The 17,218-nt window shown below is 40.1% G+C and overlaps 1 protein-coding gene across 1 annotated transcript in view; it reads right to left on the bottom strand.

Moving 5' to 3' along the window:
• PPEF1 (protein phosphatase with EF-hand domain 1) overlaps positions 1–17,218 on the bottom strand; it is a 69,965-nt gene that overhangs the window by 8,515 nt on the left and 44,232 nt on the right. Inside the window, exons 9-11 of the mRNA XM_047076366.1 lie at positions 12,779–12,964; positions 11,257–11,399; positions 1,552–1,658 (exon numbers count right to left, since the gene is read on the bottom strand). Coding sequence (XP_046932322.1) covers positions 1,552–1,658; positions 11,257–11,399; positions 12,779–12,964 — 436 coding nt within the window. The remainder of the gene's footprint in view (positions 1–1,551; positions 1,659–11,256; positions 11,400–12,778; positions 12,965–17,218) is intronic.

Genomic DNA, 17,218 nt, shown 5'->3' with positions numbered 1-17,218 from the left:
ACTATGATGGTAGATTTTTCTACTTGTTCTGTCCATTTTTGTTTTACATATTTTTGAGGCTATATTAGTAGGTACATATGCATTTATAATGGATTCAATTGGCAAACAGAATACTTTATCATTATAAAGTGTCCCTTGTTATTTCTAGTAATGTAGACTTCCTTGAAGTCTACTTTGTCTAATATTAATAGAGCTGTTTCAACCTCGGTTTTGTTAGTGTTTTCATGTTATATCTTTTTCTAAATTTTATTTTCAATGTTTTGTATATATTATTCCACTGTCTACTGGCTTCTATTGTGACTGTTGAGAAGTCTGATATCAGTCAAATTGTTTTCCCTTTGTAGCAATGTGTATTTCTCTCTGCTTGCTTTTAGGATATTTTTCTTTGCTGTTGGTACTCTGTGGTTTCTCCACAAGGGTATATAGGTGTGGATTTAATTTTTTTTATCCTATTTGAGAAACACTGTATCTCTCTACCTGTGAATTTGAGTTGCTCATCAATTCTGGAAAAGTCTAGGCCATTATCATGTCAAATACATCCTCTCTTACATTGTTTCCTCCTGGGACCCTGAGTAGATGTATGTTAAACTTTATTTTACTGTCCATTAGTCTTAACCTTTCTAATTCTGTCTTAAGTAGTGTCTAATCTTCTGTTTAACCCATCCAATATGGTTTTTTTTAAACAAGTATATTTTTACATCTATTTGGCTCTTCTTCAAATCATTCTTTAAATGCATGTCAGTGATCCACCTTTTATTTCCTTAAACATTTCTTAGTTATTTTTATTTGTATTTGATAATTCCAATATCTGATATCTTTAGAGAATGAAATCTGTCATTGTTTCTGTTGACGCTTACTCACGGTAGCTTGTCTCCTTTGTTTCATGATCTTTGGTTATGAACTCATGGTTGATCTTAATCTCTGCATATGTTAGTGGCCAAAATTAGGGATGCATCCCTTGAACATGGATTTGCATTTGCTTGCCAAGAGTCAAGGGGCACTACAAAAATAGCCTACTTTAGCCACTTTCAGGGTCCAGGCTTAATGTGGAAGTCTCAGATTCAGCTTATCCATCTTTCTATTATCCTTTGGTCTAGTCTCAGGATTGAGCACAACACCAAAATTAGTATTTGCCCTCAGGACAATCTAGCATTTTGTGCTTGTTTGCTGCTCCAAGCTGGTTTCAAAAAACGTTTCATGAGAGAAAAATGTTTGCTAGATATTTATCTTACTGTGAGGCTGGTAGATGCATTACAATTCTGTATCCTCTAGAATCTCGCTGTTTCTTAACAGGAGGGCCTTCCAGAGTGTCTAGTCTGAGCCACTACCAGAATAGAAGGGTTGCTGTTGTTTTAAGTTGAAAGAAACGTACTGCAAAGGAGGGATATGGCTTTTTTCAAGCACATAACGGATTATGTTTTATTTTTATCTCTATCTTTCCTTGCTAGTAAAAATAGAGAACTGAAATCTTAAGGAAGCGAAAAAAATGAAAACTGATTTGTACGTAAGCTGGTATGTTAAGAAACGGTAAGCATTACATAATTTTATTACCTGATTTACTGCGGTCTTGAAGTTGGAAAGCATGAATGAGGTCAGTTTTTCGTGCAATTATTCTCTCTCTTAATATCCTGATGGCACTACTTTCAATAGCATTCACCCTATGTTAACAAAACAATTATTAGGCAAAAGATACAGAAATCATCCTGTTCTGTCTTGTTTTAATGTGCTATGTTACCACTTACCAGTTTCTACTTCAAATGAATTGCCTAATTTCACACATGCCATGTTCCTAGGTGGTCAGTGTTGGTATATGTATGCCTGTGTGTGCATGTATTGTGAAATTTTAAAAGGACTACCACTGGTGTTTTCTTTTTGAATTCAAAGATTTACATGAGCAATTAATGTCTGAGCATATCCAAGATACTTTTGAAAAACAAGAAAATTAAGAGGGACTTGCTAGAGCAGACTTTAATATTTCCTGTGAAGTTGCTGAAACCTAACAGCAGGTATTGACACAGGAGAAGACAGATACATGAGCAGAACATAATAGAAATTGCATAAACATAGTCAACTATATATGGGAACAATATATATGACAAAGGAGGTATTACAATTCAGTAGAGAAGAGCAATTTTTTTTTTTAACATGGTGCTAGCTAGCATAGTTATCCGTCTGGATGCTAAACCACCTCAGACCATTTACAAAAATAAATTCTAAATAAAGGAGGAACAGAGGAACAAAGTAGCTATGAGTCATATACCCCTCTCCCCAAAAAAGCAAAATGGCAGAGGTAAATCAAACCATATCAATAATAGCATCATATGTGAATAGATTTTTAGACATCAAAAAGCAGAGGCTATGAGACCGGATTTTTTTTTTAAAGACCCAACTATGTTTTCTACAGGAGATACACTTCAGTTTCAAAGATACAAAAGAGCTTGAGAGAACAACAACAAAAAAGATGTATTATGCAAACATCAACCATAAGACAGTTAGAATGGCTATACTAACAGTAGACAGAGTAGACTTGAAGACAAAATCTGTTACTAGAGACACAGAGGAATATTTTATAATGATAAAAGAGTCCATCAGTCAGGAAGATAAAACAATTACAAACATCTATAAACCTAACAACGGAGCCCAAACCTATATGAAGCAAAACCAGACAGAACTGAAGGGAGAAACAGACAATTTAATAATAACAGTTGGAGACTTCAATATTCTACTTTCAATAATAGATAGAACAATGAGGCAGAAAATAAAAAAGGATATAAAAGACTTGAACAGAGGGGCACATGGGTGGCTCAGTTGGCTAAGTATCCGACTCTTGATTTCAGCTCAGGTCATGAGCTCACAGTTTGTGGGATCCAGCCCCATGTGAGGCTCTGTGCTAACAGCATGGAGCTTGCTTGGGATTCTCTCTCTCTCTCTCTCTCTCTCTCTCTCTCTGCCCCTCCCCTGCTTACACTCTCTCTCTCTCTCTCTCTCTCTCTCAAAATAAATAAATAAACTTCAAAAAATTAAAAAAAAATTTAAAGACTTGAACAGCACTATAAACCAACTAAATTTAACAGATATGTATAAAACACTGCACCCAACAACAGCAGAATATACATTTTTCTAAAGCATATATGGAACATTCTCCATGATAGATCCTCTGCTAGGCCATAATATGTCTCAATACATTTAACATGATCAAAATCAGACAAAGTAGCTTTTCTGACTACAAAAGGAATAAATTAGAGATCAATAACAGAAAAAAATTTGGAGGAATCACAAATATGAGGAAATTAAACAACACCATCCTAAACAACCAATATGTCAAAGAAGAAATCACAAGAGAAATTAGGAAATACTTTAAGATAACGGAAGATTAAAACACAACATGACAATGTTGTGACAATGTGAGACACAACTAAACCAGTGCTTAGAGGAAAATTTGTAGCTATAAATGCTGATATTAAAAAAAAAAGATCTCAAATCAATAACCTAATCTCTACCTTCAAAAACTAGAAAAAAGAAGAGTAAAAGTAAACCCAAAGCAAGCAGAAGGACGGAAAGAATGAAGAGGAGAGGAAAACTACAGGCATCCGTGTTTTCCTGTGCTTCACTTTATTGCATTTCACAGGTATTTTTTACATGTGGAAGGTTTGTGGCAGCCCTGTATCGACCAAGTCCATTAGTGACATTTTTCAAATAACATTCACTCACTTCGTGTCTCTGTGTCACAGTTTTCAAACTTTCAATATTTCAATTTTTTCAAATATTTCAAACTTTCTCATTATTATTGTATTTGTTATGGTGATCTGTGATCAGTGATCTTTGATGTTAGTATTGTAATTTTGCCTTGGGGGGGGTACACCATGCCCATATAAGACTTAATTGATAAATATAGCGTGCGTTCTGACTTCTCCACTGACCAGCCATTCTCACATCTCTCTCCCTCTCCTTGACCTTCCCTATTCCCTGAGACACACTGAAATTAGGCCAGTTGAGAACCCTACAATGCCAAGTGTGCAAGTGAAAGGAAGAGTCATGTCTCTCACTTTATTTCTAAAAGTTTATTTATCTATTGTTTTTTTAGTAATCTCCACACCCATGTGGGGCTCAAACTCACAATCCTGAGATCAAGAGTCGCATGCCCTTACAACTGAGTCAGCCAGGCACCCCTCTCACATTAAACCAAAATCTAGAAATGATTAAGCTTAGTGAGGAAGTCATGGTGAAAGCCAAGACAGGTTGAAAACTAAGCCTTTTGTGCCAAACAGTAAGCCAAGAGGTGAATGCAAAGAAAAATTTTTTGAAAAGAAATTAAAAGTGCTACTCCAATAAACACAAAAGATAAGAAAGTGAAGCATTCTTATTGCTGATATGGAGAAAGTCTGAGTGGTCTGGATAGAAGATCAAACCAGCCAAGGTGCACCTGGGTGCCTCAGTCGGTTAAGTGTCTGACTCTTTTAAATAAAAAAAAATTTTTTTTAACGTCTATTCATCTTTGAGAGACAGAGAGAGACAGAGCATGAGCGGAAAAGGGGCAGAGAGAGGGAGACACAGAATCCAAAGCAGGCTCCAGTCTCTGAGCTGTCAGCACAGAGCCCAACGTGGGGCTCGAACTCACGAACTGCAAGATCATGACCTGAGCCGAAGTCGGACACTCAACCGACTGAGCCACTCAGGCGCCCCTAAAAAAATTTTTTTTAAGTTTACATATTTATTTAGAGAGAGACAGAGATAGCGTGAATGGGCGAGGAGCAGAGAGAGGAGTAGAGAGAGAGGGAGAAGAGAGAGAATCCCAAGCAGGCTCTACATGGTCAGCACAGAGCCTGAAACAGGGCTTGAAGTCATGAAACCATGAGATCATGACCTGAGCTGAAACCGAGAGTCAGATGCTTAACTGACTGAGCCACCCAGGCACCCCAAGTGTCCAACTCTTGATCTCGGCTCAGGTCTTGATCTCAGGGTTGTGAGTTCAAACCCTGCATTGGGCTCCACACTGGACATGAAGCCTACTTAAAACAAAACCAAAACAAAACAAAACAAAAAAGATGAAACCAGCCACAATATTGTTTTAGTCCAAAGCCTAATCCAGAGCAAAGCCCTAAACCTCTTCAATTCTATGAAGGCTGAGAAAGCTAAAGGAAGCTGTGGAAGAAAAGTGTGAAGCTAGCAGAGGTTGGCTCATGAGGTTTAAGGAAAGAATCTATCTCTGTAACATCAAAGTACAAGGTGAAGCAGCAAGTGCTGATGTAGAAGCTATAGCAAGTTATCCAGAAAATCTAGCTAAAATAATCAACGAAGGTGGCTACACTAAACAACAGGTTCTCAATGCAGATGAAACAGCCTTCTACTGGAATATGATGCCATCTAGGACTTCCATAGCTGGAGAGGAGAAGTCAATACCTGGCTTGAAAGCTTCTAAAGCCAGGCTGACTCTCTTGGAAGGGGCTGATGCAGCTAGAGACTAAGTTGAAGGCACTGTTTATTTACCATTCTGAAAATCCTAGGGCCCAGAAGAATGATGCTTAATCCACTCTTCCTGTGCTCTATAAATGGAACAACAAAGCCTGGATGACAGCACACACCTGTTTAAAACATGGTTTACTGAATATATTAAGCCCATCGTTGAGGACTACTGCTCAGAAAAAAGGATTACTTTCAAAATACGACCGCTCAGTGACAATGTACCTGGTCACCCAAGAGCTCTGATGGAGATGTACAATGAGATTAATGTTGTTTTTGTGGCTGCTAACACAACATTCATTCTGCAGTCCATGGATCAAGGAGAAATTTAGACTTTCAAGTCTTATTATTTAAGAAACACATTTTATAAGGATATAGCTGCCATAGATAGTGATTCCTCTGACTGATCTGGGAAAAGTAAATCGAAGACCTGAAAAGGATTTGCCATTTTGGATGCCAGTAAGAACACCCATGATGCATGGGAAGAGGTCAAATAGCAACATTAACAGGAATCTGGAAGAAGTTGATTCCAAACCTTATGGATGACTTTGAGGGGTTCAAGACTTCAGTGAAGGAAGTAATTGCAGATGTGGTAGAAATAGCAGGAGAACTAGAATTACAAATGGAGACTGAAGATGTGACGGAACTGGTACAATCTCATGATGGCGAGAAACTCCAATTTTCAAAGAAGTTACTATGGATAAAATGCTGTCAAACAGCATCACATGCTACAGAGAAACCTTTCATAAAAGGAAGAGCCAATCAATTCAGCAAATTGCATTGTTGTCTTATTTTAAGAAATTCCCACAGCCACCCCAGTCTTCAGCAACCTCTACTCTGATCAGTCAGCAGCCGTCAACATTGAGGCAAGACCCTCCACCAGCAAAAACATCACAACTTGCTGAAAGCTCAAAAGATGGCTAGCAATTTTTTTAGCGGTAGCATATTTTTAAGGTATATACATTGTTTTTTAGACATGCTATTGCATGCATACCAGACTACAGTGTAATGTAGACATAACCTTTATATGCACTGGGAAAGCAAAAAAATTCTCCTGACTTGCTTTATTGTTAACATTTGCTTTCTTACGGTGGTCTGAAACTGAACCTGCAATTATTTCTGAGATATGCCTGCAAATGAAAGAGAAAATAGAAAAACAATAGAGAAAATTCACGAAGCCAAAAATTGGTTCTTTGAAAAGATCAACAAAACTGACAAAACTTTGTCTAGACTGGCCAAGAAAAAAAAAAGAAGACTCAAATTTCTAAAATCAGGAATGAAAGACGGCTCATCACAACTGACCTCACAGAAGTAACAGATTATAAAGGGATATTATAAACAATTGTACACCAACAAATTAGATAACCCAGATGAAATGGACAAATTCCTACAAGGATACAAACTACCAAAACTAAGAAGAAATAGAAAAACTGAACATACCTGGAACAAATAAAAAAAATTGAATAAGTAACCCAACATCTGCCCACAAAGAAAAGCTCAGGGCCAGATGGCTTCACTGGTGAATTCTACCAAACATCTAAAGAAGAATTAATACCAATTGTTCGCAAACCCTTCCAAAAAAATAGAAGAGGTGGGAATACTACCCATCTTTTTATATGAAGCAAGTGTTAGCCTGATACCAAAACCAGGCAAAGGTCGCAAGAAAACTACATATCACTACAACATCTCTTAAGAATATACATCGAGGGGCATCCTGTTGGCTCAATCGGTAGAGCATGTGACTCTTGATCTCTGGGTTGTGAGTTTGAGCTCCATGTTGGGCATAGAGATTACTTTTAGACTTTTTTTAATTAAAAAAATGAATATAGATGGAAAATGCTTAACAAAATAATAGCAAACTGCATTCAGCAATATAGAAAAAGGACTATATACCATGAACAAGTGGGATTTATCCCAGGAATGCAAGGTTTGTTTGACATCTGAAATGAGTAAATGTAACACACTATATTAATAAAACAAAAAAAAACCACATGACCATCTCAATAGATACAAAGTATTTGACAAACTCCAACACTCTTTCATGATAAAAACACTCAACAAATTAGGCACAGAAGGGAACTTCCTCAACCAGGTGAGGGACATCTACATAAAACACAGAGCTGATATACTTAGGGTGAAAGACTGAATGTGTCCCTCTTAAGATCAGGAACAAAGCAAGGATATCTGCCCTCACCACTTTTAGTCAACATTAGTTGTCAGCTAAAGCAACCTTGAAAAAGCAAAGCCAAGCTGGAGGCATCACAATTCGAGACTTCAAGTTATAGTACAAAGCTGTAGTAATCAAAACAGTATGGCACTGGCACACAGATCAATAGAACAGAACAGAAAACCCAGAAATAAACCCGCAATTATATGGTCAATTAATCTTTGGCAAAGCAGGAAAGAATATGCAATGGGAAAAAAGACAGTCTCTTCAACATATGGTGTTGAGAAAACTGGGCAAACTACATGCAGAAGAATGACACTGGACCATTTTCTTACACCATACACAAAATAAATTCAAAACGGATTAAAGACCTAAATGTGAGACCTGAAACCATAAAAATCCTAGAAGAGGGCACAGGCAATAACCTCTCTAGCGTCGGCCACAGTAACTATTTTCTAGACAGGTCCCCTGAGGCAAGGGACACAAAAGCAAAAATAAACTATTGGAACTACATCAAAATAAAAAGCTTCTGCACAGCAAAGGAAACAATCAACAAAACTAAAATGCAACTTACAGAATGGGAGAAGGTATTTGCAAGTGACATAGCCAATAAACGGTCAGTATCCAAATTATATAAAGAACTTACAAAATGCAATACCCAGGAAACAAATAATCCAATTTAAAAATAGGCTGAAGACATGAACAGACATTTTTCCAAAGAAGACATACAGATGGCCAACAGATACAGGAAAAGATGATGATCATCACTTACCATCAGGGAAATGCAAATCAAAACCACAATGAGATACCACCTCACAACTGTCAGAATGGCTAAAATTAATAACACAAGAGACAACAGGTGTTGGTGAGGATGTGGAGAACGGGGAACCCTCTTGCCCTATTGGTGGGAATGCAAGCTGGTGCAGCCACTCTGGAGAACAGTATGCAGCTTCTTCAAAATGTGAAAAATAGAACTACCCTACGACCCAGCAATTGCACTACTAGGTATTTACCCAAAGAATAAAAAAATACTAATTCAAAGGGATACATCCTAGGTTTATAGCAGCATTATTTACAATAGCCAAGATATGGAAGCAACCCAAATGTCCATTGACTGATAAATGGATAAAGAAGATGTGGTGTGTGTGTGTGTGTGTGTGTGTGTGCGTATTATGTATACATACATATATATACATACATATATGTATGTATATATATATATATGAATATTATTCAACCATAAAAAATGAAATCTTGCCATTTTCAATGACATGGATGGAGCTAGAGAGTATAATGCTAAGCAAAATAAGGAAGTCAGAGAAAGACAGACACATGATTTCACTCACATGTGAAATTTAAGAAACAAAACAAACCAGCAAAGAAAAAAAAGAGAGACAGACCAAGAAGCCGACTGTTTACTATAGAGAACAAACTGATAGTTACCAGAGGGGAGGAGGGTTGGGGGGTCACGGGGGAAACAGGTGATAGGGATTAAGGAGTGCACTTGTCGTGATGAGCACAGGGTGATGTATGGAATTGATGAATCACTATATTGTACACCTGAAGCTAATGTAACACTATATGTTCACTATACTAGAATTAAAAACATAAAAAAAAATTTTTAATAAAGAAAATGTGGTCTATCCATCTAATGGAATATTATTCAGCCATAAAAAGGAATGAAATACTCATGCATGTTACAGCATGAATGAACCTCAAAAACATTGTGTTGAGCGAAAGAAGCCAGTCACAAAAGACCACATACTGTGTGATTCCATTTACATGCAATGTCCAGAATAGGTAAATGTATAGAGACAGAAAGCAGATTACTGGTTGCCTAGAGTTGTTGATGGGGGAGGTGACTGGTGAGTGACTGCTAATGGGTACAAGTGGTCTTTTCAGGCTGGCAAAAATGTTTAAAAACTAGATTACGGTGATGGTTGCACAACTCCAAAAATACTATCGGTGAGTTGTGTATTTTAAATTGGTCAACTTCATCATATGTGAATTATGTCTCAACAAAGCTGTTAAAATAAATTAGCTTGAGATGAACTTACTAATATAACAATATAATGAAAACTTGGTGTAGAGACATTTTTCTAACAGAGATGAAAATCCAAAAGATATGATGAAATTATATATATAAATGGGATTTCATAGAACTAAAGCAAAATGAAGACACCAACAAAATATATGCAACGTAACCGTAAAAATCCTCTATCCGTCATATGCAAAGAACTCCTAAAAATTGATCAGAAAGTGACAAGCAACCCAAGGTCAAATGCAGGAACTATATAAATAGCAAATTCAAAGAAGAGAAAAATGCAATGTCCAAAAACCCAAGATGGGTGAACTCAGCTGTCTAAAAAGTTGCCAATTAAAACAATGAGATTCACCATTTTGATCCATCGGCTTGGCAAAAATTAAGAAGTCTAACAATATCTAAGCCTGATGAGCATGTGGAAAAATTGGTTTGTTGTTTTCATATTGTTAATTGTTACAACTCTTTTGGAGTACCTAGTAAAATTGTAAACATATAAATCCATAAATATCCCATTTTGAGATGTTATGTAAAAAAAGCCCACTAAAACTTATGGCCGTATGTATGCATGTATATGTACACACAGAGGAGTGTTATAGCATTGTCTGGAATTGCAAAACCCTGGAAGCAATCTGGATGGCCATCAGTTAAATAAGATTCGGTCACTCCGTAATTATTATGGCACATCTACTAAAAAGAATGAGTTAGGTCTATGTGTACCAACTTGGAGTGATGTTCATGATATCATGATATCATCTTTAGAGAAAAACTCAGTTGTAGAATGTGCAGCGTGATTCTATCTTTGTAAAAAAAAAAAAAAGTGCGTATGTTGCCGACTGCCTTTCTCCTTCCCCTGGGATCCGTATTTGATGAGGAAAAGGGTTTTTGCTTCTTCTGTTCACTGCTGTATCACTTGTGCCTACAACGGGGTGTGACGTATAGTAGGTGCTCCAAAAACACTTTTTTATTCGATGAATATAAAGGTCTGTTTTTGTGGGAGCAAGAAGAGGCTGTCCATTTCAGTTGCATCTGCAGAAAAGGATTATCGAGAACGAGGGGGAGAGATGATTGGCATTCTCTGTATACATCTTTGGCCTCACTCGTTAACAATAAACATACTCGTTTTGTGATGACAGCTTCTTAAAAAGGTAATGTTAAGTGGAGAAAAGGAAGATAAACTACGGATGCCATCACATGGAGAGACACTCAACTCCTGTCATACACACTCTGAGCAGAGAAGAGACCAAGAGGCAAGAGCACACGGGGCCGTTTGGGGACAGAGAAGACTGCAGGGTGCGGGACTGGGTGGATGTGGGGACCGTCTTTTCTTTACATTCGGTTAGAGGCTGTTCGTGCACACTGACTGCTTTACCCATTTACAGAGACATATGGGCTGGAAAGGTCTTCTCTTGGTTTCAAATACGAATGCCTTCACCACCGGGTGTCTGGAACGAATTCTATTTTGTTTATGCCCACGAGTAACCAGTAAGTAGTTGCCTTCACTCCCACAGCTGCTCTTAGTCACTCTGGACTGATCCCACTTGGTCACCAGCACCAGCGCTCAGAGTTCTCCTTAGGGCATACACACCTTTGGTAAAGAGGCCTCAAGCACGTTGTCCTAGTTACTTGGTACTGGAAGAATCGAGGGGCCATACCAGAAGACAGTTTGATGTAAGCGCCTCGATTGCTGCCTTCTTCATAATAATTGGAAGCAGAAAATATAGTAATGACCTGATAAAAGAAACAGAAGACCAGGATCACATGGAGGTCGTTCTCAAAAGGTCTCTCAATAAAGTCAGAAATAGCTCAATTCCTAAAAAGGCAAACATCAAAGTTCCGGACGCATACAAATGATCCAAGTCTGACAGGATTTTCTGTGCTTCCACTGGAGAGGCAACAAGGCTCTCAAACGGGTGTCCCCAGGAATACGGACTTCTAGCCACTCGTCCCCGCAGTGCCTGGCCTTGCAATCCTGTGTACGATTTCAGTTCCGTATCTGACGATCCCCCTTATCGCTAGGTTTTGGAAATTCTAATGTTCCAAGCGGGGGAAGACTTTGTTTTCCTTCCCTGTGGTATTTGAGCGTTCAAAATAAAACTTGTCTAGTATGAGTCTTTTTCCTTTGCTTAAAGCTGCCTGATTTAGAGCGTTTAGGGCCCCCACAAAACTAGGCATGTAAGGGCAGGGAAAATAGTGGCCAGAATAAGGGCCCGGGACCACCGTGTTGGGAGGGAACGGCCCCGGGGCCCTGGTGGAGGATGGCAGGGTAGTACTTGTTGTAGCCGGTTCTGCCCTAATCGGCCTGCTACTTCAGACAGGCCGTTTTCTGTTTTCTTAGCACAAGAAGCCTCACATAATACTTGCCTCAACTATCCCACGGCATTAGTAGGAGCCCGAAAGGAACTAACAGAGGTAAGCAAAGCAAAAGTTTTGAAATAGAAAGGAATGCCCCACAAGCTGGTATTCCACTTGATTCACGGCTGTTCTCTACTAGGAAAGGGACATCCCGGGACAACTTGGGACAAGAAACCAGTTCACCAGCCCTCGCCTCTCCCAGCCTCACCACACCCGCACTGAAGGAGCACAACACGCTCCGCTCCAGCGGCTGCAGCTGAACTGGGACCAGGCGAGTGCCTTGCTGGGGCTGGCCCGCTCGGTGAGGAGAAGGGAGGCGACTCTGTGGCTCTGCCCCGCACAGGGAAGGTACAAAAGGCGAAAGGGAGCAAACTGGATTCACTGCGGCCTTTGAGGCGCTCGGTGAGGACAAGCAGACTCTTAACCCCACTGTACTGGAAAGTTGCCTTCCGGTTAGTCAAGAATGAAGCCTTTCTGTGAGGGTCCTTAGAGCTACGGGTCAGGATTTCGATCTCTGGGATTAGGGAAGATGAGGGAAATGAGCCACTATCTCTTAGGGTGAGGCACGGCGAGGCCCCTTCACGCAACCTGTGTGAACCCTATAGTCTCCTGCTTCCGTCTACCAAAGCGTGGCCTTCTGTTTTTGTCCCGGGGAAGACACCTTCCCGGAGGCTTCGAGGTCAGACGCATCCTGGGAAGAAAGACTGCTCGGGGCAAGGATGTCTGTGATGACATCACCAACGGTGTTAGCTCACCTTCCCATCGTGGCAGATTTCATACCCTTCGGGCTTACATTCATGAGACCTGATGAGCATCTTCAGTTGGTATCTATTAAGAACCTTGGAGGTGATATCTGGTCCAAAATAGCAGCCCCCTCCTCGACTTGTGTTCGGGTAACAGCCTCTTTTGCCTCTGGGATCACTCCACAGAATATCGATGACCTTTGAACAACAAAGCAGGTTAGGCTGCTATTTACAAGTGAGACTCTGTCGTTCTAGACTTCGACTTCTTTGCCAGAAACATTAACCCGAGTTATCCCAAAGTCTAACTGTTCCTCATTCCTCCTTCAAACTTGTTTCGTACTCCTCTCCTCCATGGATCTTTTCCACGACAACTGCAAGGCCCACAGCCACCGCAATCCCTTTCTGCTTGCTCGTCCCCAACAACCAATGTACCAAGAACAAGAACCAACGCAGCAATACTTAGTAGCCATGGAGAATCGGCCCTTGCCCTTGTCTGTCTGTCTTTAAAAATCTCATCACGATTGTTTCACAAGTGCCGAATCTACCAATTCACGATTCTTACATGAGATGCAAGTTCTCTTAAAAGAACTTCGTTGTCCTACTCCAAAGAGAAAGCAGCTCTCCACAGCGAACACACGCTAGATGGTCTTTTTTGTTTTAATGTTTATTTACTTTTGAGAGAGGAGGGGAGAGAGAGAGAATCCCAAGCAGGCTCCGCGCTGTCAGTGCAGGGCCCGACTCTGGGCTCAGATCCACAAACCGTGAGAAGGCGACCTGAGCCGAAACCAAGAGTCGGACACTTAACCGACTGAGCTACCCAGGTGCCCCCACATTAGATATTCTTAATACGTTCAAAGAGATAATTGGGTCTCCCAGCTGTGGCTCTGGCCCTGGCTTTTGTCCTGTTGAGCAGACAGCATGAGGAAGCCTTCTTCCCCAACACAGATACAGATAAGAGTTCATCCAAGAATACTTCCCTAAATCATCTCCTTCACTTTTTGGCCCATCCATAAGAACACTCTCAGTTTTAGCAATAAATTCAGCCACCGACTGGTTTCCCCAACGTGTCCTAAATCCACAGGTATTTTATTAGCATCACATTTCCTTCTGGGGCTGAAAGAGGTAAATGCAGGCTATGTGATGCCCAAGACTGAAGATCCAAGTTTCTAAGAATATTTTTCATGGCTCTGATCTACATATAATGTTTCTTTATTTAAACTCCTATAGGAGCTTAAGCAGCAGTGAGAAAAAAAAAATAGCTGTGTCACTAAAGCTGTGAAGCCTTGGGAAGACTCTCTGGGTCTCAGTTTCTAGATCTCTAAAATCAGCAGTTTGGGCCAGATGACTTGTAAAGTATCTCCAAGTTCTAACACACTATGATTCTACGAGTCCATGTTTTGTGGGCATGAAGAAACCATGCATCTTAAGTTCTGCAGTTATTCAAGCAGGTCCAAGTGAGGTCTTGACGAGAGGACCAGAAATGGTTGTCCCGGTAAACTTGAGTGTACACCCATTCGTAGGTTTGGTATTGAAGGGGGGCTATAAATCAGTGAGGAAAAAGACAGCGAGCTGGAGCGAAGAACGGAACCGGTAGGAGAACTCTGGAATGACCGGCACCTGGTCGGAACTTGTCGAAACCCTCCATCAGGCCAAACCAGACATTTGTGCCAAGTTTTTGACGACTGATTGAAGTGAGACTTAAAACCACCCGAAGAAGATTCAGACCAAGATTCTCCTCTCTCCCCCTGAATGCCAACACTGAATGCCAACACTGGCACAATCCTGCCCTTCCAAATTAATACACTGGAGCCCCTTTCCTTGGCTGGTGTTTGTGTCAAAACCAATACTTGTCACATCTGGCTCTTACACCATGAATTCCTGTTTGGGGGTCCCGATTTGGCCTTTAGTGTAATGAAGGCGGGAAAAATGGAACACAAAGAACTGTGCTTGTATGAGGAAGGGATTAAGTGGTAAATTCCCACATGAGATGCAAGCCATTTATAGCTAAAATTACCCCTGGGAAACCTCTGAAATTACCCTTAAAGCACACTATACGTGATTTTATATATACAATCCTACACAATAATATGGATGTGTGAACATTTTATAGATGTAATAATACATAATGTGATAAATAACATTTGTGAAAATAAAATTATATATACTTTTCTCCTTTCTGCCATATACATATAGTTAAAACGCACAGAAGTTAAACGTATGCATAACGAACTCTGTTGAACTCGGAGAAACACTGGCCAAGGACTTAGGTCTTCGGCTGGCACCTGTGTCACCTGAGGCAAATCATTTAACCTAGCTGAACTTTAGTTGGCTCATCAATGAAACGAGAAAGACATATCAAGAATTCATTTTTCTTTGACTCAAAGTCAAAGGGGGTATGAGCTTTATAGAACTAAAGTTCTTCAGAATCATCCCTTACCAGGCGTGGGCATTTCTTTTTTCGGTCTAGAATCCATTCACTTGACTAGGTTTACCCAGACTGTGGCTGTAACATAGACTTGATTCTAAAACTCACAAACAGAAAAAGGACCCTTTGTGGGTGAAGCAGATTCCTCAGAAGAGACCCTCTCTTTCCTTCCAGCAACATCCTCTCCTCTGAAATGCAAGGGCCTTGTGAGTGGTAAGCGCATGAAACAGTTATTCGCAATATCCCTTCCCGAAAATGTTCAAACCGAAAATTGGAAAAGCTTTACTGAATGACAGCTCATATATGATCCGGCCAACAAAAATCTCTTCGTGCCTCGGCCTTCAAACCTCCTAAATCCAAAATGAGTCCAGCAAGAAATGTCCTGTGCTTGTCTGCAGCTCTCAGTTATCCAGTTCCCAAAAGCACGCTTTGGGGGAGAGTTAATAGCTGTGGAAGGTATATCTAAATGCCTCTCTTCTAACACACTAATGCTATAGATTCACTATTCTTTTGCATTTTCCCCTTAGTGACGTATCTTCCTTCCAGCTTGTGAACATCTTTTAAAAGCTGCGCTCAGCCCAAACCCTCCGGCAGCACCTAAATCACTTAAGATGCCTACTCCCTGTGTACCCGTTAGCCACACTGGATGAGAAACCGGAGAAGTTCGACTCCTTCTTGAGACCCGCCCCCATCATTCCGAAGCCATCTTTCCCTTCGGAAAAAGAGCTTGGGCCTTAAAGGCAGACCTGAGATCACATCCTGCTCTATCACCCAGTGACTAGCCAAGTGACAAGCCATTTCACTCTTGCGAGCCTGCACAATGAAGCTGACTACTCCCACTACAACTCTGTCCCCCGCCTCCGGTTCTCCGGATACCCCTAACCTTGTTCTGGTTTTCCTTTTTTTCCATAGAACTTTTCACTTAACATCTTATATAATTTACTTGCTTTACCTACTTAACTCCTCTCCCTAGAATGTAAGCTTCACAAGGTAATACATCTTTGGTCACTGACATTCCCAAAAGCCTACGACAGTGCCTGATACATAGCGGGTGTTCAGTAAATTCTTGTTGAATGAATGAATGAAGACTCACTCAGGAAATAAACAACTGCAACTATTTTTTAAACCTCTCTGGTCTTCTTGTTGCAAGTCTGTCTTAAAGGAAGAGTGCCACATTTGTCTATAGAAGGACTTAGCTATGAGTACGTGTCTCTCCCACATCTCAGTGAACATAAAACCCAAACCATAGCACTCTGCCAAGAATTATGCACTTCTGTGAGTATGGCACAAATAAAGAGCCTATGACCTTTATCATAACACAGCTCATAGATATTAAGAAATAAAGTGCGAAATCTGGTTTTATCTGGAAATTTCAACTCTAGCTAACTGAAGTATGCACACCCACTTTGTACCAGCAACTGAAGGAAGAAAATTAAGGGTACAACCGAAATTGTTAAAATATCGGGAATGAGATTCTGGTCCATTTTCCCCTGTGTCAACTCCAGTCATGTACAAGGAGTCTGTAAGATGCCTCATTCATAGAGATGGGGTGGTGGGAGGTTCAATTACAGAATAATGACCCCCCACACACACTTCTTAAAGCTCCATCCCTCTATAATTCTAACTCATCTAGGCTTCCAGAAGCCACACTTTTCCTTTTGTGCAACTCCGATCTCTTTGGCATCATCCTTTTTATTTACCACAATCCTAGAAGTGCTTGTAATAATCTTTGGTCTCTGGAATTTGGATTTCAGAATCTAAGGAGGCATCCTTTCCTACCTGCCATAGGTTGCCTCTTGTACTTAACTTGATTTTTTTTTAATACTTTGGATGCACAAGCCATTAACGAATTCTATTTCTCTCGTACTACCCCTTCTTCCACCCCCTCTCTATCCTCCCACCTCTCTCTTCTCCTCATTATTAGAGGATATTTTGCATCAGAAATCACATTTTAGTCTACATTTTAGGAATCAGAGTGTAAGAGTACAGAGTCAAGAAATAGGGGCTTCTTGGGGGGTAAGCAAGTA

This window comes from Lynx rufus, unplaced genomic scaffold (assembly GCF_022079265.1).
Source record: "Lynx rufus isolate CCGP_SWC_20201006 ecotype Redwood Valley unplaced genomic scaffold, mLynRuf1.p SCAF_14, whole genome shotgun sequence".
In the NCBI taxonomy this organism is placed as follows: Eukaryota; Metazoa; Chordata; class Mammalia; order Carnivora; family Felidae; genus Lynx; species Lynx rufus.
Note: the sequence above shows the minus strand (reverse complement) of the source record. Positions and strands in the feature narration are given on the sequence as shown.